The sequence below is a fragment of the Schistocerca cancellata genome, chromosome 5, assembly GCF_023864275.1.
Source record: "Schistocerca cancellata isolate TAMUIC-IGC-003103 chromosome 5, iqSchCanc2.1, whole genome shotgun sequence".
Lineage (NCBI taxonomy): Eukaryota > Metazoa > Arthropoda > Insecta > Orthoptera > Acrididae > Schistocerca > Schistocerca cancellata.
The window spans coordinates 367,293,562-367,319,636 of NC_064630.1; the positions used below are offsets into that span (position 1 = coordinate 367,293,562).

The window sequence follows — 26,075 nt, forward strand, 5'->3', positions numbered from 1 at the left end:
CCAGGTATAGTCCATCATTATGTTTTAAATCAAAGACATAAAAATTTAAACTTGAGACACACAAATAAAAAATATTTCAAAATAATAAAATTAAAAGTGTGTAAAATACAATTTCGTTTCCTTAGATTCTTTCCTATGCATTTTAATCAATGGATCATAACTTTCAATTTTCACCTGTTAATATTTTTTTCCAGGAAAAATGTTCATAATAATTCAGCTACAGTAATGAAACCAGTAACATTTAAAGTTGGAAGTATGTTACACTGCAATATTTTTGAATTAATCGTTGCTGTTAATGAGATACTCACGTGTGTGTCATTTGAGAGAAATTCTAAAGAAGATGACAAAAACTTTTATGAGAAAGTGAATCTTGAACCTTTTCAGTTACATTTAAAATCAGGTAAAAGCTCCCATAAGCTGTGTCGCACTGCCTGACCAATGAAGCTCTCGGAAATGACATACACGTAGATGGTTATCACGAAGTACTTAGTCGATGGAACAAGTTTCCGTACTTTGACAGCTAGAAGGTTAAATATCGATAATTATTTCCAGATAATTTTTCGGTCAAATTTCCCTACTAACCATGGACTTGTGCTGGTTAGGTGGTCTTCTTTCCTCCATGGTACCGATAGCCGCACCGTAACTGCAACCACAACGGAGAGGTCTCTATCGAGAGACCAGACAAAAAAGTTGTTCCTGAAGAGGAGCAGCAACCTTTTTAGTAGTTGCATGAGTAACAGTCTGGATGATAGGCTGACTGATCTTGAAACATTTGCCAACATCAGCCAAAATATGAACCGAGCGAGGTGGCGCAGTGGTTAGCACACTGGACTCGCATTCGGGAGGACGACGGTTCCATCCCGCGTCCCGCCATCCTGATTTATGTTTTCCATGATTTCCCTAAATCGCTCCAGGCAAATGCCGAGATGGTTCCTTTGAAAGGGCACGGCCGACTTCCTTCCCTGTCCTTCCCTAATCCGATGAGACCGATGACCTCGCTGTTTGGTCTCTTTACCCAAACAATACAATCCAATACAAATCCAAAATGTGAACGACTGAAAGCAATGGGAAACTACAAACATGATTTTTTTCCTAGGAGATGCAGCTCTGCTGTACGATATAATGATATTGTCCTGGGTAAAAAAATTGTGGAGGTAAAATATTCCCCCTTCGGATCTGAGGGCGGGGAATACTCAGAATGATGTTTTCGGGGAATACTCAGGATGACGATGTCACAGGGAGAAACATAACTTACGTTCTAGGGATTGGAGCATGGAGTGTTAGATCCCTTAAACATGTAGGTAGGTTAGATAAAGTAAAAAGAGAGACGGATAGGTTGAAGTGAGATACAGTAGGAAACAGTGGATTGCGGTGGCAAGAAGAACATGACTTCTGGCTTGGTCAGCACAGGGCTATTAACACAAAATCGAATAGAGGTAATGCCGGAGTAGGCCTAGTAATGAATAAGGATCACTAGTCTCGCTTTGATCCGAGACACATGGGTATAACCTCTCTGGCCTCCAAAACCAAAGATTAATGTCCTGTTGCCACCTAACAAGACTGGCTGTGTTCTATTTCCATCGTACCTATAGTATCTGAAGGCCAGCGATACAACATACTTCTTAAAAACACAAAAAAAATCGACTTTGAACATTTGTGAGCCCTGTTAGTAATAAAGATTTTGGAGCTTTTTCTGATAGAACCGTTTGTAACTGAATGCGTAGCGGTCGAGTCTTGAAATTGCGAGACTGCTGGCCGATTCTCATTACACGGAATTCTATTTATATTCATTTGCTTTCTACATTTTCATTACCGCCTCCCCCTCCCCCACCCCCAGAACCATAGACCTTGCCGTAGATGGGGAGGTTTGCGTGCCTCAGCGATACAGATAGCCGAACCGTTGGTGCAACCACAACGGCGGGGTATCTGTTGAGAGGCCAGACAAACGTATGGTTCCTGAAGACGGGCAGCAGCCTTTTCACTAGTTGCAGGGGCAACAGTCTGGATAATTGACTGATCTGGCCTTGTAACACTAACCAAAACGGCCTTGCTGTGCTGGTACTGCGAACGGCTGAAAGCAAGGAGAAGCCGTAATTTTTCCCTTGGATAAAATATTCCGGAGGTAAAATAGTCGCCCATTAGGATCTCCGGGCGGGGACTACTCAAGAGGACGTCGTTATCAGGAGAAAGAAAACTGGCGTTCTACGGATCGGAGCGTGGAATGTCAGATCCCTTAATCGGGCAGGTAGGTTAGAAAATTTAAAAAGGGAAATGGATAGGTTAAAGTTAGATGTAGTGGGAATTAGCGAAGTTCGGTGGCAGGAGAAACAAGACTTCTGGTCAGGTGAATACAGGGTTATAAATACAAAATCAAATAGGGGTAATGCAGGAGTAGGTTTAATAATGAATAAAAAATAGGAGTTCGGGTAAGTTACTACAAACAACATAGTGAACGCATTATTGCGGCCAAGACAGACACGAAGCTCACGCCTACGACAGTAGTAAAAGTCTATATGCCAACTAGCTCTGCAGATGATGAAGAAACTGAAGAAATGTATGACGAGATAAAAAAAATTATTCAGATAGTGAAGGGAGACGAAAATTTAAGTCATAGGTGACTGGAATTCGATAGTAGGAAAAGGAAGAGAAGGAAACGTAGTAGGTGAATATGGATTGGGGCTAAGAAATGAAAGAGGAAGCCGCCTGGTAGAATTTTGCACACAGCACAACTTAATCATAGCTAACACTCGGTTCAAGAATCATAAAAGAAGGTTGTATACATGGAAGAAGCCCGGAGATACTGACAGGTTTCAGATAGATTATATAATGGTAAGACAGAGATTCAGGAACCAGGTTATAATTGTAAGACATTTCCAGGGGCAGATGTGGACTCTGACCACAATCTATTGGTTATGAACTGTAGATTAAAACTGAAGAAACTGCAAAAAGGTGGGATAACCTGACTAAACCAGAGGTTGCACAGAGTTTCAGGGAGAGCATAAGGGAACAACTGACAAGAATGGGGGAAAGAAATACAGTAGAAGAAGAATGGGTAGCTTAGAGGTATGAAGTAGTGAAGGCAGCAGAGGATCAAGTAAGTAAAAAGACGAGGGCTAGTGGAAATTCTTGCGTAACAGAAGAAATATTGAATTTAATTGATGAAAGGAGAAAATATAAAAATGCAGTAAATGAAGCAGGCAAAACGGAATACAAACGTCTCAAAAATGAGATCGACAGGAAGTGCAAAATGGTTAAGCAGGCATGGCTAGAGGACAAATGTAAGGATGTAGAGGCTTATCTCACTAGGGGTAAGATAGAGACTGCCTACAGGAAAATTAAAGAGACCTTTGGAGAAAAGAGAACCACTTGTATGAATATCAAGAGCTCAGATGGAAACCCAGTTCTATGCAAAGAAGGGTAAGCAGAATGGTGGAAGAGGTATATAGAGGGTCTATACAAGGGCGATGTACTTGAGGACAATATTATGGAAATGGAAGAGGATGTAGATGAAGATGAAATGGGAGATATGATACTGGGTGAAGAGTTTGACAGAGCACTGAGAGACCTGAGCCGAAACAAGGCCCCGGGAGTAGACAACATTCCATTAGAACTACTGACATCCTCGGGAGAGCCAGTCCTGACAAAACTCTACCGTCTGGTGAGCAAAATGTATGAGACAGGTGAAATTCCAAAAAAATGGTTCAAATGGCTCTGAGCACTATGGGACTCAACTGCTGTGGTCATAAGTCCCCTAGAACTTAGAACTACTTAAACCTAACTAACCTAAGGACAGCACACAACACCCAGCCATCACGAGGCAGAGAAAATCCCTAACCCCGCCGGGAATCGAACCCGGGAACCCGGGCGTGAGAAGCGAGAACGCTACCGCACGACCTCGAGATGCGGGCGGTGAAATTCCCTCAGACTTCAAGAAGAATATAATAATTCCAATCCCAAAGAAAAGCAGGTGTTGACAGATGTGAAAATTATCGAACTATTAGTTTAATAAGTCACAGCTGCAAAATACTAACGCGAATTCTTTACAGGCGAATGGAAAAACTGGTAGAAGCCGTACCTCGGGGAAGATCAGTTTGGATTCCGTAGGAATGTTGGAACACGTGAGGCAATATTGACCCTACGACTTATCTTAGTAGAAATTTTAAGGAAAGGCAAACCTACGTTTCTAGCATTTGTAGACTTAGAGAAAGGCTTTGACAATGTTGACTGGAATACTCTCTTTCAAATTCTGAAGGTGGCAGGGGTAAAATACAGGGAGCGCAAGGCAATTAACAATTTGTACAGAAACCAGATGGCAGTTATATGAGTCGAGGGACATGAAAGGGAAGCAGTGGTTGGGAAGGGAGTGAGACAGGGTTGTAGGCTGTCCCCGATGTTATTCAATCTGTATATTGAGCAAGCAGTAAAGGAAACAAAAGAAAAGTTCGGAGTAGGTATTAAAATCCATGAAGAAGAAATAAAAACTTTAAGGTTCCCTAATGACATTGTAATTCTGTCAGAGACAGCAAAGGACTTGGAAGAGCAGTTGAACGGAATGGACAGGTCCTGAAAGGAGAATATAAGATGAACATCAATAAAAGCAAAACGAGGATAATGGAATGTAGTCGAATTAAGTCGGGTGATGCTGAGGGAATTAGATTAGGAAATGAGAGGCTTAAAGTAGTAAAGGAGTTTTGCTACTTGGGGAACAAAATAACTGATGATGGTCGAAGTAGAGAGGATATAAAATGTAGACTTGCAATGGCAAGGAAAGCGTTACTGAAGAAGAGAAATTTGTTAACATCGAGTATTGATTTAAGTGTCAGGAAGTCGTTTCTGAAAATATTTGTATGGAGTGTAGCCAATGTATGGAAGTGAAACATGGACGATAAATAGTTTAGACAAGAAGAGAATTGAAGCTTTCGAAATTTGGTGCTACAGAAGAATGCTGAAGATTAGATGGGTAGTACACATAACTAATGAGGAGGTATTGAATAGGATTTGGGAGAAGAGGAGTTTGTGGCAAAATTTGACTAGAAAAGGGATCGGTTGGTAGGACATGTTCTGAGGCATCAAGGGATCACCAATTTAGTATTGGAGGGCAGCGTGGAGCGTAAAAATCGTAGAGGGAGACCAAGAGATGAATACACCAAGCAGATTCAGAAGGGTATAGGCTGCAGTACGTACTGGGAGATGAAGAAGCTTGCACAGGATAGAGTAGCATGGAGAGCTGCATCAAACCAGTCTCAGGACTGAAGACCACAACAACAACAACATTTTCATTACCTGCCAAAAAAGCAAAGCACCAAGAAGGAGAGGAGGGAAAGAAATTAAACATCATGAACGAGAGGGTATGCGAAGTTGGTGATTACAAATTCGTGCTATATTTACAAAGAACTTGACAGTTTGACCCCACTTATCAGTAGGATGTTGCATCTCGATTGGCCTGTTTGCATGTACTGATTCGATTATGAAGGGTGTCACAAGGCTGTTGATGGTCTCCTGAGACAAGTACCATTTGCCTGTGGTAAATGGTATTTCATATTTTGGAAACTGGCACAGGGACAGAGTTGACGTCCTTGATCCAAAACATCTTCCATTGAGGACAGGTCTGGGGATCTTGGTGGCTACAAGAGCATCTCAGAATCACGAAGACAATTGATAGAAGCGCGGGCCATGTGTGGACGAGCTTTGTCCTATTAAAAACTGGCACCGAGATACTGCCACACATGAGAACGCAGGACGTCACTTCTGTTGTCCTGTCATAGTTACCTCAATCACTACCAGACGTGACCCGACGTTATACAAAATGTTCAAATGTGTGTGAAATCTTATGGGACTTAACTGCTAAGACCATCAGTCCCTAAGCTGATACACAACTTAACCTAAATTAACCTAAGGACAAACCCACACACCCATGCTTTCGACAATGGAAAGCATTTTTCAGGAAATTATCAGACAACACAATTTCTGATACCTCTCTCTCATTTCAGGTTTATCAGCGGAACAGTATTCTTAAGCTCCAGTCATTTCTGCATTAGCAGTTTTCTTCGCCACGCTTTACGAATTTGATCAAGTATGCCTGGTATGCAGCGCAATATGCAGAACAACGGCCGGGGCCATTTCTGACTCCGTCCTAGTTCTGTCTAAATAAAACTACTGGTTACTGCGAGGTGCCTGACTGCATCAATTTTTCCTTTGTCCGGTGTGCCTGGTAAAAGAAAAATGTTTCTTTTTGTTATTCAATAGACACTTCGCGTTTTTGTGATGACTACAGGGAATAAACAAAGCACTGTTTCACTGATTGTCAAATGTACAACATCCAAACATTATTATAAGGAATGGCCTACAGTAATTGTTATAAAATGTAGTACTGCAAGACACATTTCATTTCAACAAATTACAAGTCCTCATTTATGGAAGTCGTCTGTGACAGCAAATACTGCCATGATTTTATTTTCTCTGCTAGCCTCTTTTATCAGAATTATATGTGCAAGAATTGAACTGTCGATGTGAAGTTATTAAAAAAAATGTTTGTATAGTTTAAGCCAGGTTTTCACTGGAGCAAACAAGCTAACAAGTAACAGCAAAAGAGAATTCTGTCTGGTGTACCCGGTAGGCCTCTTGCAGGTCTTTCAACTGGACTCCACTGCAGCTACTTACGAGTCCCTAACCTGTCCCAGTTACGTAATCGGAAAATGGAGACCTGCAGTTTAACGTGGCATAAGAAACTCATCTCTTTCGTGGCCACTCCAACATCTGTGAGAAGTGAATGCTCGGTTAAATATCATAGTGTAAGAGCCGTGATCTGAACGGGATTTTATCCCACGCTCTCTGGATCACAAAGCGCGCGCTTTGCCACTAGAGCATTTTTGTTTTCTATTTGATAAAAGAAAAGAACAAAAAAGTATATGACCACTAGACCTTACAAGCTCAGTGGAAACGCTAGCTGTGTCACCTCTTGATATGATGCTCGACGTCGGTAATTAGTGTTCTGTTTATAAATTTCCCCTCAGTGGTAACGAGAAGCCAGGCAAAAATGGTAGCCGACATACAAGGCAAATTTTGGACCAGTGCTAAGGAGAGATGGAGATGCAATTCCGTGTAAAGCGCACGATCTCCACGCATGTCACGCTTCCATACAAACTGAGACAAATTCTTCCTTCCCTGCGCCATCTTGCATACTCCATCTAGAACAGTGCGCTCGCCATGCAAAGTAATCCTCACTGAATAACAAAGTTTCGCATTGTGGCTCTAACAAGATACAGTTGTATCATGTATGCCAAATATTAGCTCCAAAAACTAAAAAATAATAACACAGTGTTCATAGGCAATGTTCGCTACCTCGTGTTCTCTTACGTCCCCTCTAGTATAAACGATTCTACCCGTATACAAGCGAATGGTAGTGAATTTCCAGCAAATGCTGATTCGCACGTGTTCGCTTCCATTCACTCCATTGTAAACCAGGCTTTAGGTGCTTAAAATCTGTGTCTGTGAACTCCGGATAATTCCGCAACGTGGCGCTGCGTGAGTGATTGGCCGAGTCACGCGCTAGGCGGGCAGGGCTGTAAAAACCGCTGTTATGAGCTGTTTTTCGCGCGGCAAAAATGTGTAACTTCAACATGTTTTACAAAATACTTGCAGTGCCTCTTAGCAGCTAAAATTTTGGCAGTGCATTTCTTTCGTTGTTTTCTTCCTGTGTAAAAAATATAAGGGTAGGTTTCGACATGTCTTATTGGGCCACCGTTGTGAGAAAGTTCAGAGAACCGGTATTTGAAGCTGACTGCCCAACGATCCTACAGCTTCGAACATACATTTCGCGTAGGGACAAGAAGATAAGATACGAGAAATTAGTGTTCACACGGAGACATAAAAACAGTCGTTTTTCACTCGCTCTGTCTGCAAGTGGAACAGGAAAGGAAATGATTAGTTGTGATACAGGGTACTCTCCGCCACGCACTACACGGTAGCTTGCGGAATATGAATGTAGATCTAGAGAGATTCTATGTTATTGTCGCTGCTCTCTTGTTTGTCGTCTTCTTTTTGTCCACTGTGGCGATAATTTTGAGCATTTTGTGCAAGTTTATGTGATACAGGGCCTGAGATAAACATATTTGATTTGTGTGTGTGTGTGTGTGTGTGTGTGTGTGTGTGTGTGTGTGTGTGCGTGCGCATGAGGGGGGAGAGAGAGAAGTATAAAGAAGGAGAAAGTGGTCTGGGGCGGGGTGAGAAGTTTTCGGACAACAGAGCTTTTTTCAATACTACGATTTCTTTGAAGAAGTGTCTTTTAATTGTGTCGAATAGTGTTTTGTATGTTCACTCAACACTTTTTTTGAGTTTTATATGTGGAAGTTCTCCACTATTGTGCATTTTTGGTAGATACTATTGGTTTATCTGAGGGTCTTCAGATTAGTTTCCATATTATTTGGGTAGTGGCTTTCGTGTCTCAGACGATCTGCAAAAATTGAGAGTGTACTGTCACCTTACGAGACTCTGAGGTGCTCAGGCTAATTAGTTCTAAAATTCCTACCGGTTTGGTCTGTGTAAATATTGGGTTGCGTTGGTGCGTTTTTCCACAAGTTTAATAAACGCTACAGATGGATACTTTAGTCATCAATAATATATTCTTTTTCACTATTTACAAGTCTGGGGAACTTTTCGATTCTGCAACTGTAGTATGAGGTGCATTCAAGTTCTAAGGCCTCCGACTTTTTTTTCCGGACTGAAAAGAGATAGAAACATGCGCATTGTTTTAAAATGAGGCCGCGTTCATTGTCAATACGTCCCATAGATGGCAGCACTGTACGGCAGATGAAATTTTACCGCCAGCGGCGAGAATGAGAACTGTTTTAAATACTTAAAATGGCGACGTTTTCCTTACTTGAATAGCGTGCAATCATTCGTTTTCTGAATTTGCGTGGTGTGAAACCAATTGAAATTCATCGACAGTTGAAGGAGACATGTGGTGATGGAGTTATGGATGTGTCGAAAGTGCATTCGTGGGTGCGACAGTTTAATGAAGGCAGAACATCGTGTGACAGCAAACCGAAACAACCTCGGGCTCGCACAAGCCGATCTGACGACATGATCGAGAAAGTGGAGAGAATTGTTTTGGGGGATCGCCAAATGACTGTTGAACAGATCGCCTCCAGAGTTGGCATTTCTGTGGGTTCTGTGCACACAATCCTGCATGACGACCTGAAAATGCGAAAAGTGTCACCCAGGTGGGTGCCACGAATTGTGACGGACGACCACATGGCTGCCCGTGTGGCATGTTGCCAAGCAATGTTGACGTGCAACGACAGCATGAATGGGACTTTCTTTTCGTCGGTTGTGACAATGGATGAGACGTGGATGCCATTTTTCAATCCAGAAACAAAGCGCCAGTCAGCTCAATGGAAGCACACAGATTCACCGCCACCAAAAAAATTTCGGGTAACCGCCAGTGCTGAAAAAATGATGGTGTCCATGTTCTGGGACAGCGAGGGCGTAATCCTTACCCATTGCATTCCAAAGGGCACTACGGTAACAGGTGCATCCTACGAAAATGTTTTGAAGAACAAATTCCTTCCTGCACTGCAACAAAAACGTCCGGGAAGGGCTGTGCGTGTGCTGTTTCACCAAGACAACGCACCCGCACATCGAGCTAACGTTACGCAACAGTTTCTTCGTGATAACAACTTTGAAGTGATTCTTCATGCTCCCTACTCACCTGACCTGGCTCCTAGTGACTTTTGGCTTTTTCCAACAATGAAAGACACTCTCCGTGGCCGCACATTCACCAGCCGTGCTGCTATTGCCTCAGCGATTTTCCAGTGGTCAAAACAGACTCCTAAAGAAGCCTTAGCCGCTGCCATGGAATCATGGCGTCAGCGTTGTGAAAAATGTGTACGTCTGCAGGGCAATTACGTCGAGAAGTAACGCCAGTTTCATCGATTTCGGGTGAGTAGTTAATTAGAAAAAAAATCGGAGGCCTTAGAACTTGAATGCACCTCGCACGTGGTTTTGAGGCGAAGAACTCGTCGAGCCATATTCAAAGCGCATTTTCATCCGGAAAGGAAGTTCCTTGAAGGCTGTTCGATGGAGAGCGGAAAAGCTGAAAATCTGGGGGCGCAAGATCAGATGAATAAGGTGGCGCAGAATGATTTCCCGACCCAACTCCAGTATATTGTTTTCTGTCTAGCAGAATGCGGGCGACCGTTATCGTGGAGTAGCATCACTTGACGCAATCTTCTGCGCTTTTTTTCTGGGATCCATCTGCAAGACCTCTCAGTTGTTGACAATACATGTCAGCAGTGATGGTTACACCTCGGGGAACCAATTCGTAGCACACTACACGGTAGCTGTTCCACCAGATGCGTAACATTATATTTTGTGCATGCGTGCAGACCTTTGCACGGGGAGTTGCTGCTTTGTTTGGGCTCAACTACTCCTTTCCTTAGCATTTCCTGTCACCAATAACGATTCAGGATAGGAATGGTCGGTGCTGTTCACAAGCCATGTGATGACGAGAGATGCACATAACGGCCAATGATCTATATATATATATATATATATATATATATATATATATATATATATATATATATATTTTTTTTTTTTTTTTTTTTTTTTTTTTTTTTGCTTAGATCAGGCCGTACCCACATACCCGATTTCTGAACCTCCCGTTTCGTGCTAGTGTCGCACGACGGTGGAATGACCACAGTTCATCACATTTGCCAGTTCCCAAGCACACTGACGTGGATCATTGCGGATTAATGTGTTTAAACGATCGTCATCAAACCCCCGAAGGCCTTCCTGAACATGAAGAGTCATTAATGTCAAAACGATCCTCCTTAAAACGAGTAAACCAGGGAACCATTTTCTTGCCATGCTCTATCCAATGGCATTATCCCCGTTGTTGTTGTTGTGGTCTTCAGTCCTGAGACTGGTTTGATGCAGCTCTCCATGCTACTCTATCCTGTGCAAGATTCTTCATCTCCCAGTACCTACTGCAACCTACATCCTTCTGAATCTGCTTAGTGTATTGATCTCTTGGTCTCCCTCTACGATTTTTACCCTCCACGCTGCCCTCCAATGCTAAATTTGTGATCCCTCGATGCCTCAGAACATGTCCTACCAACCGATCCCTTCTTCTAGTCAAGTTGTGCCACAAACTTCTCTTCTCCCCAATCCTATTCAATACCTCCTCATTAGTTACGTGATCTACCCACCTTATCTTCAGCATTCTTCTGTAGCACCACATTTCGAAAGCTTCTATTCTCTTCTTGTCCAAACTAGTTATCGTCCATGTCTCACTTCCATACATGGCTACACTCCATACAAATACTTTCAGAAACGACTTCCTGACACCTAAATCTATATTCGATGTTAACAAATTTCTCTTCTTGAGAAACGCTTTCCTTGCCATTGCCAGTCTACATTTTATATCCTCTCTACTTCGACCATCATCGGTTATTTTACTCCCTAAATAGCAGAACTCCTTTACTACTTTAAGTGTCTCATTTCCTAATCTAATTCCCTCAGCATCACCCGACCTAATTTGACTACATTCCATTATCCTCGTTTTGCTTTTGTTGATGTTCATCTTATACCCTCCTTTAAAGACACTGTCCATTCCGTTCAACTGCTCTTCCAAGTCCTTTGCTGTCTCTGACAGAATTACAATGTCATCGGCGAACCTCAAAGTTTTTACTTCTTCCCCATGAATTTTAATACCTACTCCGAATTTTTCTTTTGTTTCCTTTACTGCTTGCTCAATATACAGATTGAATAACATCGGGGAGAGGCTACAACCCTGTCTCACTCCTTTCCCAACCACTGCTTCCCTTTCATGCCCCTCGACTCTTATAACTGCCATCTGGTTTCTGTACAAATTGTAAATAGCCTTTCGCTCCCTGTATTTTACCCCTGCCACCTTCAGAATTTGAAAGAGAGTATTCCAGTCAACATTGTCAAAAGCTTTCTCTAAGTCTACAAATGCTAGAAATGTAGGTTTGCCTTTTCTTAATCTTTCTTCCAATATAAGTCGTAAGGTCAGTATTGCCTCACGTGTTCCAACATTTCTACGGAATCCAAACTGATCTTCCCCGAGGTCGGCTTCTACCAGTTTTTCCATTCGTCTGTAAAGAATTCGCGTTAGTATTTTGCAGCTGTGACTTATTAAACTGATAGTTCGGTAACTTTCACATCTGTCAACACCTGCTTTCTTTGGGATTGGAATTATTATATTCTTCTTAAAGTCTGAGGGTATTTCGCCTGTCTCATACATCGTGCTCACCAGATGGTAGAGTTTTGTCATGACTGGCTCTCCTGAGGCCATCAGTAGTTCTAATGGAATGTTGTCTACTCCCGGGGCCTTGTTCCGACTCAGGTCTTTCAGTGCTCTGTCAAACTCTTCACGCAGTATCTTATCTCCCATTTCATCTTCATCTACATCCTCTTCCATTTCCATAATATTGTTCTCAAGTACATCGCCCTTGTATAAACCCTCTATATACTCCTTCCACCTTTCTGCTTTCCCTTCTTTGCTTAGAACTGGGTTGCCATCTGAGCTCTTGATATTCATGCAAGTGGTTCTCTTTTCTCCAAAGGTCTCTTTAATTTTCCTGTAGGCAGTATCTATCTTACCCCTAGTGAGACAAGCCTCTACATCCTTACATTTGTCCTCTAGCCATCCCTGCTTAGCCATTTTGCACTTCCTGTCGATTTCATTTTTGAGACGTTTATATTCCTTTTTGCATGCTTCATTTACTGCATTTTTATATTTTCCGCTGTTGCATCCCCTGTTGAACTCACAGAGAAGAATATGTAGGAGATGTTCCGATTTCTCCACTTGGCACTGCATTTTCTTGCGTCCACGGCTCCAATCACTATTTCCAAATGACAAAGTAATAACATATAGATTCAAATAGCAACAGTGAAATAGTGAAATACAAATAAAAAATCTGATTCGATAAATAAACCTCTAGCAACCGGAACACCAACATGCAAAACAAAAACGCTAAGAACTTATGCATCGTCCTAATAGATTGAATTAACTACAAGTTAAGTGAAAAATGCCACATTTGTTAAATTTGTCTGCGGAGATTCTTGTATTATCACTTAGCACTTTCTCTGATAACAGGCTTTCTCTTTCATATTTTGGTTTGCTAAAACAATTCATTGAGTCAGTTTAGTTACTGTTGTTGTTGTTGTGGTCTTCAGTCCTGAGACAGGTTTGATGCAGCTCTCCATGCTACTCTATCCTGTGCAAGCTTCTTCATCTCCCAGTACCTACTGCAACCTACATCCTTCTGAATCTGTTTAGTGTATTCATCTCTTGGTCTCCCTCTACGATTTTTACCCTCCACGCTGCCCTCCAATACTAAATTGGTGATCCCTTGATACCTCAGAACATGTCCTACCAACCGATCACTTCTTCTAGTCAAGTTGTGCCACAAACTTCTCTTCTCCCCAATCCTATTCAATACCTCCTCATTAGTTATGTGTACTACCCATCTAATCTTCAGCATTCTTCTGTAGCATCACATTTCGAAAGCTTCTATTCTCTTCTTGTCCAAACTAGTTATCGTCCATGTTTCACTTCCATACATGGCTACGCTCCATACAAATACTTTCAGAAACGACTTCCTGACACTTAAATCAATACTCGATGTTAACAAATTTCTCTTCTTCAGTAACGCTTTCCTTGCCATTGCCAGTCTACATTTTATATCCTCTCTACTTCGACCACAATCAGTTATTTTGCTCCCCAAATAGCAAAGCTCCTTTACTACTTTAATTGTCTCATTTCCTAATCTAATTCCCTAAGCATCACCCGATTTAATTCGACTACATTCCATTATCCTCGTTTTACTTTTGTTGATGTTCATCTTATACCCTCCTTTCATGACACTGTCCATTCCGTTCCACTGCTCTTCCAAGTCCTTTGCTGTCTCTGACAGAATTACAATGTCATCGGCGAACCTCAAAGCTTTTATTTCTTCTCCATGGATTTTAATACCTACTCCGAATTTTTCTTTTGTTTCCTGCACTGCTTGCTCAATATACAGATTGAATAACATCAGGGATAGGCTACGACCCTGTCTCACTCCCTTCCCAACCACCGCTTCCCTTTCATGCCCTTCGACTCTTATAACTGCCATCTGGTTTCTGTACAAATTGTAAATAGCCTTTCGCTCCCTGTATTTTACCCTGCCACCTTCAGAATTTGAAAGAGAGTATTCCAGTCAACATTCTCAAAAGCTTTCTCTAACTCTACAAATGCTAGAAACGTAGGTTTGCCTTTCCTTAATCTAGCTTCTAAGACAAGTCGTAGGGTCAGTATTGCCTCACATGTTCCAATATTTCTATGGAAACCAAACTGATCTTCCCCGAGATCGGCTTCTACCAGTTTTTCCGTTCGTTCGTAAAGAATTCGCGTTAGTATTTTGCATCCGTGACTTATTAAACTGATTGTTCGGCAATTTTCTCATCTGTCAACACCTGCTTTCTTTGAGATTGGAATTATTATATTCTTCTTGAAGTCTGAGGGTATTTCGCCTGTCTCATACATCTTGCTCACCAGATGGTAGAGTTTTGTCAGGAGTGGCTCTCCCAAGGCTGTCAGTAGTTCTAATGGAATGTTGTCTACTCGCGGGGCCTTTTTTCGACTCAGGTCTTTCAGCGCTCTGTCAAACTCTTCACGCAATATCGTATCTCCCATTTCATCTTCATCTACATCCTCTTCCAATTCCATAATATTGTCCTCAAGTACATTGGCCTTGTATAGACCTTCTATATACTCCTTCCACCTTTCTGCTTTCCCTTCTTTGTTTAGAACTGATTTTCCACACGAGCTCTTGATACTCATACAAGTGGTTCTCTTTTCTCCAAAGGTCTCTTTATTTCCCTGTAGGCAGTATCTATCTTACCCCTAGTGAGATAAGCATCTACATCCTTACATTTATCCTCTAGCCATCCCTGCTTAGCTATTTTGCACTTCCTGTCGATCTCATTTTTGATACTTTTGTATTCCTTTTTGCCTGCTTCATTTACTGCATTTTTAAATTTTCTCCTTTCATCAATTAAATTCAATATTTCTTCTGTTACCCAAGGATTTCTACTAGCCCTCGTCTTTTTACCTACTAGATCCTCTGCTGCCTTCACTACTTCATCTCTCAAAGCTACCCATTCTTCTTCTACTGTATTTCTTTCCCCCATTCCTGTCAATTGTTCCCCTATGCTCTCCCCGAAACTCTGTACAACCTCTGGTTTAGTCAGTTTATCCAGGTCCCTTTCTCCTTAAATTCCCACCTTTTTGCAGTTTCTTCAGTTTTAATCTATAGCTCATAATCAGTAGATTGTGGTCAGAGTCCACATTTGCCCCTGGAAATGTCTTACAATTTAAAACCTGGTTCCTAAATCTCTGTCTTACCATTATGTAATCTATCTGAAACCTGTCAGTATCTCCAGGCTTCTTCCAAGTATTAAATCTTCTTTTATGATAAAAGAATGTTTAGTTACTATAGTTTGTTATTTGTTGGTACATAGGAACTAAAGGCCACGCTGTCGTCTACTTCACCCACACAACAACAGCAACAACTGTGAGAGGAGGTGAAGTACAAAAGGGGAAGAATGAATGTTACGAAGGAGAAGGTAATGTTACAGAACGAGAGCAAGCAGCACAATGATTGCATATGGAAATACACTTACGGAAAGAAAATTGGAACATCAAGAGGCTGTGTGAAGTAAACGAAAGTTGTAGGGCGTATTTGTACATCTGAAAGACGGTGTCTATTCAAAATTCGTGCCAGTCGCATAGGAGTTTAAATACACGCTGTAACGATCGTGAGCGATAGTTATATTTGGGACTGGATGTGGTGGGTTGATGTCCGTCAAAAATGCCTTTAAGGCTACAAAGATGCCGTTATCAACACGTCTCTGAGTTTGAACGAGGTCGTGTAATAGGACTACGAGAAGCTGGATGTTACTTCTTTGATACTGCAGAAAGGAATGCACCCGCTGTACGTTATTGTTAGCTGCGGTGGTCACGGGAATGTAAGGACGCGAGAAGATCGGGCTCCGGTCGGCGACGTGGCACCACTGAGAGGGAAGGCCACGGTATTCGGCACATGGCTCTGGCCCATCTTTCTGCATCTGCAGCAGCATTTTGAGCGGCAATTGCCACCACAGTGTGGCTCAACGTACTGTTACAAATCGGTTACTTCAAGGACAGTTCCGAACCAGACGCTCTGCAACGTGCATTCCACTGACCAGACACCACCGCCATTTGCGACTTCAGTGGTGTTAGTCGAGGGCTCATTGAAGGGTAGGGTGGAGATCTGTTGTGCTTCCTGATAAAAGGTAGTTCTGCCTTGGTGCCAGTGGTAGCCGTGAGTTGGTTAGGAGGAGGTCAGTTGAGGGTCTGCAACCAACCTGTGTGTGTGCTTGACATATTTGGCCTACACTGGAAGTTATGATGTGGGGTGCGATTTCGTACAACAGGAGCACTCTCATAGTTATCCAACGCGTCCTGACTACAAATTTGTACGTAGCTCTGGTGATTTGACCTTTCGTGCTGCCAGTCACGAAAAGCATTCCAGAGGGTGTTTTCTAACAGTATAACGCTCGCCCACGTATCGCTGCTGTAAGCCAACATGCTCTATAGAGTGTCGGCACATTGCTCTGACCTATTCGACCACTATATCTGTGTCCAATCGAGCACATGTTGGACCTCATGAGGCGACAACTCTAGTGTCATTGACAACCAGCATTAACCGTCCCCGTATTGACCGACCAAGTACTACAGGCATGAAATTTCATCACACAAACTGACACCCAGCACCTACACAGCACAATGGATGCATGTTTGCAAGCTTTCATTCAACATTCTGGCGTTTACTCTGATTAGTAATTTAGCAGCTTTTCACAGCAGCAGTGGTTTATCTGGCGCTTACAACAACCTGTGATCTTGAAACGTTAATCAATTAAATATGTTACCTAGACAAATGTATTCCCGTATTTTTCCACATTAATTATTTTTTAGTGTTGCGATTTTTTTCCCATCACCGTATTATTTAGCATTCTTTCTGTTTGAACGCTTCTTCATCTTATATTTTGCTTTTGCTGAAACAATTCAGTGAATCAGTATACTTTCTATAGGCTGTTATTTATTTGCACATTGGACTCAAACGGCCACGCTGTTGTCAACTTAACTTATACAACAGCAACAACTGTGACAGGAGATGAATACCAAAGGGGAAGGAATGAATGTCAGGAACGAGAAGTAAAAGGTACAAAAGGATAACACGCAGCATAATGACTGCAGATGGAAACATAAGATAAAAGAGAAGAAAAATTAGAGTTTAGAGCAGAGGCGGACCACTTACCTTAATGGAGACGAGGGACGACGGCTTGGTTGCGAAGAAGTCCTTGACGAGCTTTTTGCTTCCGATGAGCGGTATGGAGTCGGCGAAGTACTCGCCAAAGAAGTCGAGCAGCCTCTGGGGCGTGTCCAGCGCCTCGAACTGCTCGAAAGGCATGAAGAGCGTGACGGTCCACGACCGGTCCTGGTTGGGCAGCGCGATCATCATGAAGGAGCCGCGCGGCCAAATGTGCAGGTACTGCTCCGCCATCGCGAACTGCGGACACGGCGGCCACTCTCACATACATCCTCTCACCAGGTAGGCTGTTGCCACATTGTTTAACACCCTCATTCCTGTCACATATATCATTTTGTTTCCATTCATTCGTACTTGTAAGGTTCCTAACAACACGTTATGGAATACCTTAAAAGCTTCTTTGAAAATTTCGAAAATTGTCATCGGAAGATTCTGCACCTCTCCACTCTATTCATCTACCTCCCTTCCACATAGTTCATCGATTTTTATACAAAAATGAATGAAGAAACTCTGATACTCTATTCTATGTACCGACGCAGAATCACCTAAGGGCGGCCGACCGGCGTGGACGTGCGGTTCTAGGCGCTTCAGTCTGGAACCGCGTGACCGCTACGGTCGTAGGTTCGAATCCTGCCTCGGCCATGGATGTGTGTGATGTCCATAGGTTAGTTAGGTTTAATTAGTTCTAAGTTCTAGGCGACTGATGACCTCAGAAGTTAAGTCGCATAGTGCTCAGAGCCATTTGAACCTAAGGGCGAAACCAACACAGTTTGGTTGCTTTTACATCACATCAGTGAACTTCTCAATCCTTTGACATTGCTAAATATTTACGCGATTTGTATATATATACTGATCTCGTCTCTCTGCTCATCACCTCCTCCCCTTCCTCTTCGTCCATCACTTCATCTGCACTTTCTCCAACCATCTCCTCCTCCTTCCCTCTCTCCCCGTCTCCTCCTTCCCCTTATCTATGTCCATTCTCCCTCTCTCCGTCCGTCTCTTCTTACGCCCCCCTCCACCCCCCCCCCCCCCTCTCTCACAGTAGAAAGTCAGGGGGTGAGCTGGCCAAAATCTCTGATTCAGCATAGTCAGCAGCTTGGAGCAGTATCATATTACAGTCTTACATGTCATACTGAAGGTCATTCGGGGCACATGGCTGATCACCCAAGGGAGGGGAGGGGAGAGGTAGGAGACAGGAGAGGAGGAAGTCTTCCAGTGTGAATCTAACAACCTACTACACTCCATTTTGATCTCACTGAATAGGTGTTATTCGAGGTCAATGATCTGTTGTGAAAGAACTCGTCGATCAATATATGTAAGAAATTACTATTTATAAACTATCTGGTCGATTGGAGGGAGCGTCGGCGCAGACATCTGCCCCGCGCTTCGCTTATGCGCTGCTGGCGATCGAATTTGTGACGGTGGCTCTGGCCTTGCACATAAATTAAACTTGTACACATTTTTAATTACGTTGCCTGGAGCCCACGAAGCATTATTCCTACACACACGTAAATATATGTAGTAGATCCTACCCCTGTTTCCTGATATCCATATAGCCGAGATATGTTCAAAAATGGCTCTAAGCACTATGGGACTTAACATCTGAGGTCATCAGTCCCCTAGACTTAGAACTACTAAAACCTAACTAACCTAAGAACATAACACACATCCATGCCCGATACAGGATTCGAAATACATGCTACTAACGGATATCGATAAATCACCTACCCAGTAGCTTGAGAACTTCCATGTCATCACAGGTAATGTTGTTTACAAGAACACCAGTAAACATGCTGTGAGTTTCATCCAGTGGTTGTATTCGAAAATCCACGACCTAGTGACGGTGAAGTACTGTCATTAAATGAGTAGTATCGTCTACGTGCTGCCTCAATGGAGACTGCTGCTTTATTCCACGGAAAAACTCTCTCTCGCTCTCAGTGATAGAAAACCTTGCTCAGCTTGTAGAGACGCATGTTAATTGTGTGGATGTGTAAACAGTGTCAACGTCATTTATATGAAGTTTGCTGTTCATATGGTGAAATTGGTTTCAGTCTACGCCAACTCAAGGCACAAAACTTTAATTGTAACTACCTTGTACGACGATTATGACACACTGTCAGCAGAAGAACACTGAAATTAAGGGTTTATTTTATAGGACTATTCTGCGAATCCCTACTATCACGTGTTCCTCAGATCGAGGGTTCATTACACTGCCTGAAAACAGTCAAGATATGCAGCTACTGGAATACCGAGGAGCTCTCTCACATTCATCAAACGAACGTAGTGTGTGTTCTGAGTGTATGCAAGGTACATCATCACTGCGTGAGATAGGACACTGTGGAAATAAGTTAATTATATTTCCACAACAACGCAGTTGTCAAGCCACAAGAATCCATTATAATCATGAAGCAATATTTATTTTACAAATTTGTAATAAATGGAAGAATAAACCACCAAATTCGTTTGCAGGTAGAGTTCATTTCAATCGTCATTGTAAAAAAAAAAAAAAGTTCAGGATGTTCTGTGCTATCACGATACGATACAAATGTATGGTACATGAAGCTTAAGCAGACCGGTAGTATGTTGAATCTTCCAAGAACGAACTGTCAGGCTTCCTTCCAAGTATATCCGACTTGCATCTCGCTAATTAGGGATTCATGGGAACAGGTCTGGATGATGGAATATGTCGAGCAGATTATTATGAATATTGTTAATAATCATTTCATTATAAAAAAAGAACAAAAGTTGTGTCGAGCAATTTTTTTGTAACTGAGATATTGGCACCAACGATGAGTATCCCTCACCGCAGTCGCGATGGCCTTGGTTAGGGCATACACGCGCGACCGACACCTGATCCACACAGTCAGCCACGTCGTATAGTAGAGTCAGGAGCCTCCTGACATAAAGAACGCTAGTAAACAACCACTTCAGCAAATGGCAATCGCAGGAAAATTTGATTGCTTAGAGTACTCTTTAGCGCTAGATTAATGTTAATTACCTTCCCTCGCTTCACAGCCACAGGAATAAAAAAATTATTATTAGTTAGCTATATACTGCTTTTTCGTCAATAACCACATGGTGGTTGTCTTGCATCGGGGAATGTTGGGATCTCACGGCTACATTTTGGCACCACCTCTTTGGTGATTTCTTGTTACTATATTGTTTTATTCAGCAAATTAAGATGTATTGGTGTGCATTTGCGGATTCTTTGTTGCTCTGAAAACATTGTTATTGGTGAAATGTGGTGGTACATTCATAGTTTCTGGAGGCCAAATAATGCAGTTTCACATGGATGAGTACCTACCTGTTGTGATATTGCCTCACTAATTTGGCGCCAAACTGATTACTTCTTCTTCGTGTGTGATAATTTGGTCTCAAAGAGAATTTAATAGCGACTACTCCAGATAAGGGAACAAATATGGCGCATGAAGGGGACTGATCTGTGGTACTCACGTTAAAAGTGATTAAATAGTGACAGTTTTACTTTAGATTTTATCCTAAAACCATTATTGAACTTTTAAAAGTACAGGGTGATTCTAAAAGAATGAACAGATTTCCGTTGTTTATTACATATGAGCTATGAAGGGCAGAAACATATCGCACATGTCACTGGATAGAGGAAGTTTCAAAGTTTCATGTTCGCGCAGACATTACACCATAACAGTCAACATGAGCACCATGCGTTGCCCGAGAAACATTGAAACGGTAGTCCATTTCATTCCAGACGAGTATCAACAGGTCTCTCTTGATTAAATCGTCAGCTTCAACAATTCGATTTCTCAACTCTTCAAGAGTAGTTGCCGTAGGTGAGGCAAAGACTATCTTTTATGTATCCCCACAGAAAAAACTCGCAAAATTTGAGGTCTGGTGATCTGTGAGGCCACATGCAATGAAACTTGGTATCCACCTCTTCCAATCTAATGTTGTATGCGTTTCTATCATTTATAGTTTATCCGTAATAAACAGTTGAAATCTATTCTTTCTTTCTGAATGATCCGGTATTACAGCTTTTCCTTCCTACACTTGCCGTCCAAGAAGGATACGAAGATGGTTAATGTGTAGTATGTTGAAGTTTTATTCACTTCATGAATAACACGACAGTATCCTTCATACTGCTTGGTCAGCTCGTGCATGCTTCACTAAGCCGTGCGCGCTCTCACCTTTCCGTCGGCGGTGGGCGGTATGCAGAGCTCGAGGTAGCCGTGCTCTATGTAGCGCTGGCTGTACTGGAACAGCGGCGCCTTCATCATCTGGCGGCGCACCGCGGAGAAGGCGCCGTCCGCGCCCACCACCAGCGACGCGGACTTCTCCACGCGCAGCCCATTGTCCAGTCTGCAACACGAAAGTGCACGTAGAACGCGCTTCACAGGACCGGGATGGTTCCTCTGAAAGGGGACGGCCGATTTGATTCCTCATCCTTCCCTAATCCGTTGGGACAGTACACCTCGATGTTTCGTCCCCTCTCCCAAACCAGCCAACCAAATACGACGTTCTAGCACTATCATTTACTGATCTTTTTACAAGATGATGATTTTTACATATGGCGTTTCGTCGGGAGACAATATTTTCTTAATTTATTGCCATTTCGAGCTTGATGTTCTGCAACATATGTTAATGACATAAGCTCAATCACTTGAAAACGGTATAAAACCCCGAAAACTAGGTTGTAATTAAGTAGACAACAATACAGTCAAATGCCGGCGTGTTCATTTAAAAGTTATTGTATGACTGTTGCTCAGAAATATCAAAAACTCTTAATCAACCAACGCTTCACAGGCTCCTCCCAACCTGAACCATACAAGCAGAAGCAAGAAGACCCGGCAACTTCTTTCAGCCAGGGATTGATTACCTCGCTGTTTATTCCCACCATAACCCCCCCCCCCCCCGTCAATAAATCTACTAATCTCTCAGCCAGCCGGACATTCGTGAGCGGACAATTCCTCGAAAGGATATCGGACTGGTTCCTTAAGACACGCAACCACGTAAAAACTGTTTTGAATGCCTCGGGTTTTAAGCGATCTTGTAGCAGTTATGTTTACTCAACATCATGCATTTTCAAGAGGGGAATTAGCTTACGGAGGTCATTTAAGTACACAAATTTCATATGGAATTCATCCAAATGCAGCACCTTTAACAGAAAGAACTGATAGTAAGTTAAAAACCCTTACTGGGTTATAATGTGCAGCAGCTCGCTTCTCTCGAACGACGTAACACAATCCGCCTGATGTTGTGTTATTAAAGCCTACGTTATTTTTGTTGCCGTCCGGCTTTTCTATTTGCTATCTATCAGCTGGCACGATTGTGTTGTTCTCAATGCCGCTGTCTTACTTCTGACAAGGGACTCCGTGAGTGCGAGGTCGCAAGTTGAATCTTTACTATGGCTCATTTGAAAGTGTTGTGTTAACAATTGCGGGAGAAAAATTATTAGCTGCTGATGAATCACCATGTGCATCAGGAGGGCGACAGAAAAAGAGTGTCCTGGAGGTGCAGAGATCTACATTTTACATCTACATGGATACTCTGTAAATCACACTTAAGCGCCTAGTACACTATCTTATTCCAATCTCGAACAGCGCGCGGAACAAAGAACACCTACGTCTTTCCCTACGAGCTTTGATTTCCCTTATTTTATTATGATGATCGTTTCTGTCTATGTAGGTCGGCGTGAACAAAATATTTTCGCATTCGGAGGAGAAAAGTGATGACTGAAATGTTGTGAGCAGATTCCGCCGCAACGAAAAACGTCTTTGTTTTAATGATGTCCGCCCAAAATCCTGTATAATGTCAGTGGCTCTCCTCACATATTTCGCGATAATACAAAATGTACTGCTCTTCTTTGAAATTAATTGATGTACTTCGTTAATCCTATCTGGTAAGGATCCCAGACCGAGCAGCAGTACTCCAGAAAAGGATGGACAAACGTAATGTATGCAGTCTCTTTAGCAGATCTGTTACATTTTCTAAGTGTTCTGCCAAAAATACGCAGTCTTTGGTCTGCCTTTCCCACAGCATTTTCTATTTGTTCTTTCCAATTTAAGTTGCTCGTAATTGCAATTCCTAGGTATTTAGTTTAATTTACGTCCTTTAGATTTGGCTGCTCTATCGTGCAACCAAAGTTTAACGCATTCCTTTCAGCAGTCATGTGGATGATCTCACACTTTTCATTATTTAAGTTCGATTTCCAATTTTCGGACCATACAGATATGCTTTCTAAATCGTTTTACAGTTTGGTTTGATCTTCTGATGACTTTAATAGACGATAAACGACAGCATCAACTACAAACAACCTAAGACAACTGCTCAGATTGTCTCATATATCGTTTATGTTACGGCGTAAGTGAAGCGCCGGCACGCCAAAAAATAGCTCTGAGCACTAAGGGACTTAACATCTGAGGTCATCAGTAGCCTAGAACTTAGAACTACTTAAACCTAACTAACCTAAGGACATCACACACATCCATACCCGAGGCACGATTCGAACCTGCGACCGTAGCAGTCGCGCGGTACCGGACTGAATCATTAATACAATTTGTATGAATGTTGTCTAGCGATCCGAGAAACAAGGTTTCCTATTCGACGACTGAGCAGGATTCAACAGTTTATATAGATAAGGAACAGCAGAAGGCCTACAACACTACCTCGAGAAACTCCAGAAATCACTTCTGTTTTACTCGATGACTTTCGTCAATAACTGCGAACTGTGAACTCTCTGACAGAAAAACACGAATCCAGTCACATAACTGAGACGATATGCCATGAGCACGCCATTTCACTACAAACCGCTTATGTGGTACAGTGCCAAAAACTTTCTGAAAATCTAGAAATGGGGAATCCATTTGAAATCCCTTGCAATAGCACTCAAGACTTTGTGTGTGTAAAGAGCCAGTTATGTCTGACAAGAACGAAGTTTTCTATATCGCCGGCCGAAGTGGCCGTGCGGTTAAAGGCGCTGCAGTCTGGAACCGAAAGACCGCTACGGTCGCAGGTTCGAATCCTGCCTCGGGCATGGATGTTTGTGATGTCCTTAGGTTAGTTAGGTTTAACTAGTTCTAAGTTCTAGGGGACTAATGACCTCAACAGTTGAGTCCCATAGTGCTCAGAGCCATTTTTTTCTATATCCGTCTCGACTGTGTGTCAATAGACCGTTCTCTTCGAAGTAATTCACAATATTGGAACACAATATATGTTCCAAAATCCTGCTGCATATCGACGCTAATGATATGGGCTCGTAATTTAGTGGATTACTCCTACTATCTTTCTTGAATATTGGCGTGATCTGTGCAACTTTCCAGTCTCTCGGTACGGATCTTTCATCGAGCGAACGGCGGTATATGATTGTTAAGTATGGAGCTATTGCATCAGCAAGCCCTGAAAGGAATACAGTCTGGACCGGAAGACTTGCTAATATTAAGTCATTTCAAGTTGCTTCACTACTCCGAGGATATCTATTTCTAAGCTACTCATGTTGGCATCTGTTCTTGATTCGAATCCTGTAATATTTATCTCGTTTTTTTTGCTGAAGGAATTTAGGAAGGCTGTATTTAGTATCTCTGCTTCGGCAGCACAGTCGTCGATAGTATTTCCATTGCTATCGCCAGAGAAATTATTGACTTTGTCTTGCCGCTAGCATTTTACACGCCACCAGAATCTCTTTGGATTTTCTGTCAAGTTTCGAGACAAGGTTTCGTTGTGGAAATTATTATAAGCATCTCGCATTGAAGTCCCCGCGTTATTTCGAGATTCTGTAAAAGATCGCCAACCTTGCACATTTTGCGTTCGTTCAAATCAATCTTTTTTAAATATATGCACTACACTTCACAAAATGAACATCGTCGACATTCCAGAAATGTTCGAATCAAAGCACTAACTCGCACCATGAACACCGAATGAAAAATGGCGAGTCACGATGATGGCAGAGGTTTGCTCCATCAAGATCGAAGGCGAACTCCCTGGGAGTTACAAACCGTGCAGGACGTTCAGCTAGGTACCCACTTTTGAAGAATGGATATAGAATCATATTGGTGTAACGGGGTGAGAACAACTGACGGAATGTAATGGCATGCAACCAAATGTGAAACAGTCAACATGGAGCTTATCAAATGGTTCAAATGCAAAAAATGGCTCAAATGGCTCTGAGCACTATGGGACTTAACATCTATGGTCATCAGTCCCCTAGAACTTAGAACTACTTAAACCTAACTAACCTAAGAACAGCACACAACACCCAGCCATCACGGGGCAGAGAAAATCCCTGACCGCGCCGGGAATCGAACCCGGGAACCCGGGCGTGGGAAGCGAGAACGCTACCGCACGACCACGAGATGCGGGCGGTTCAAATGCTCTAAGCGCTTCTGAGCATCTGAGGTCATCAGTCCCCTAGACTTAGAACTACTTAAACCTAACTCACCTAAGGACATCATACACATCCATGCCCGAGGCAGGATTCAAGCCTGCGACCGTAGCAGCAGCACGGTTCCGGACTGAAGCGCCTAGAACCGCTCGGCCACAACGACCGGCCGGAGCTTATCGTGAAGCTGGTTGCCTAATAAAGGCGTAGCTACAGATAGTGCGATGACATGTTTTATAGACACGGAAAAAACAAACATCCGAAGGCTGAAATTGTCCAGCGGTTCCAAGTGGTACAAACTGCAATGTCAAACACTTTTATGGAAGGATGGTTTGCTCTAGTTGTTC

General features: G+C 42.5%; 1 protein-coding gene across 1 annotated transcript in view; it reads right to left on the reverse strand.

Annotated features, from left to right (window-relative positions):
• LOC126187997 (kynurenine 3-monooxygenase-like) overlaps positions 1-26,075 on the reverse strand; it is a 172,350-nt gene that overhangs the window by 32,980 nt on the left and 113,295 nt on the right. Inside the window, exons 6-7 of the mRNA XM_049929406.1 lie at positions 21,542-21,713; positions 17,370-17,621 (exon numbers count right to left, since the gene is read on the reverse strand). Coding sequence (XP_049785363.1) covers positions 17,370-17,621; positions 21,542-21,713 — 424 coding nt within the window. The remainder of the gene's footprint in view (positions 1-17,369; positions 17,622-21,541; positions 21,714-26,075) is intronic.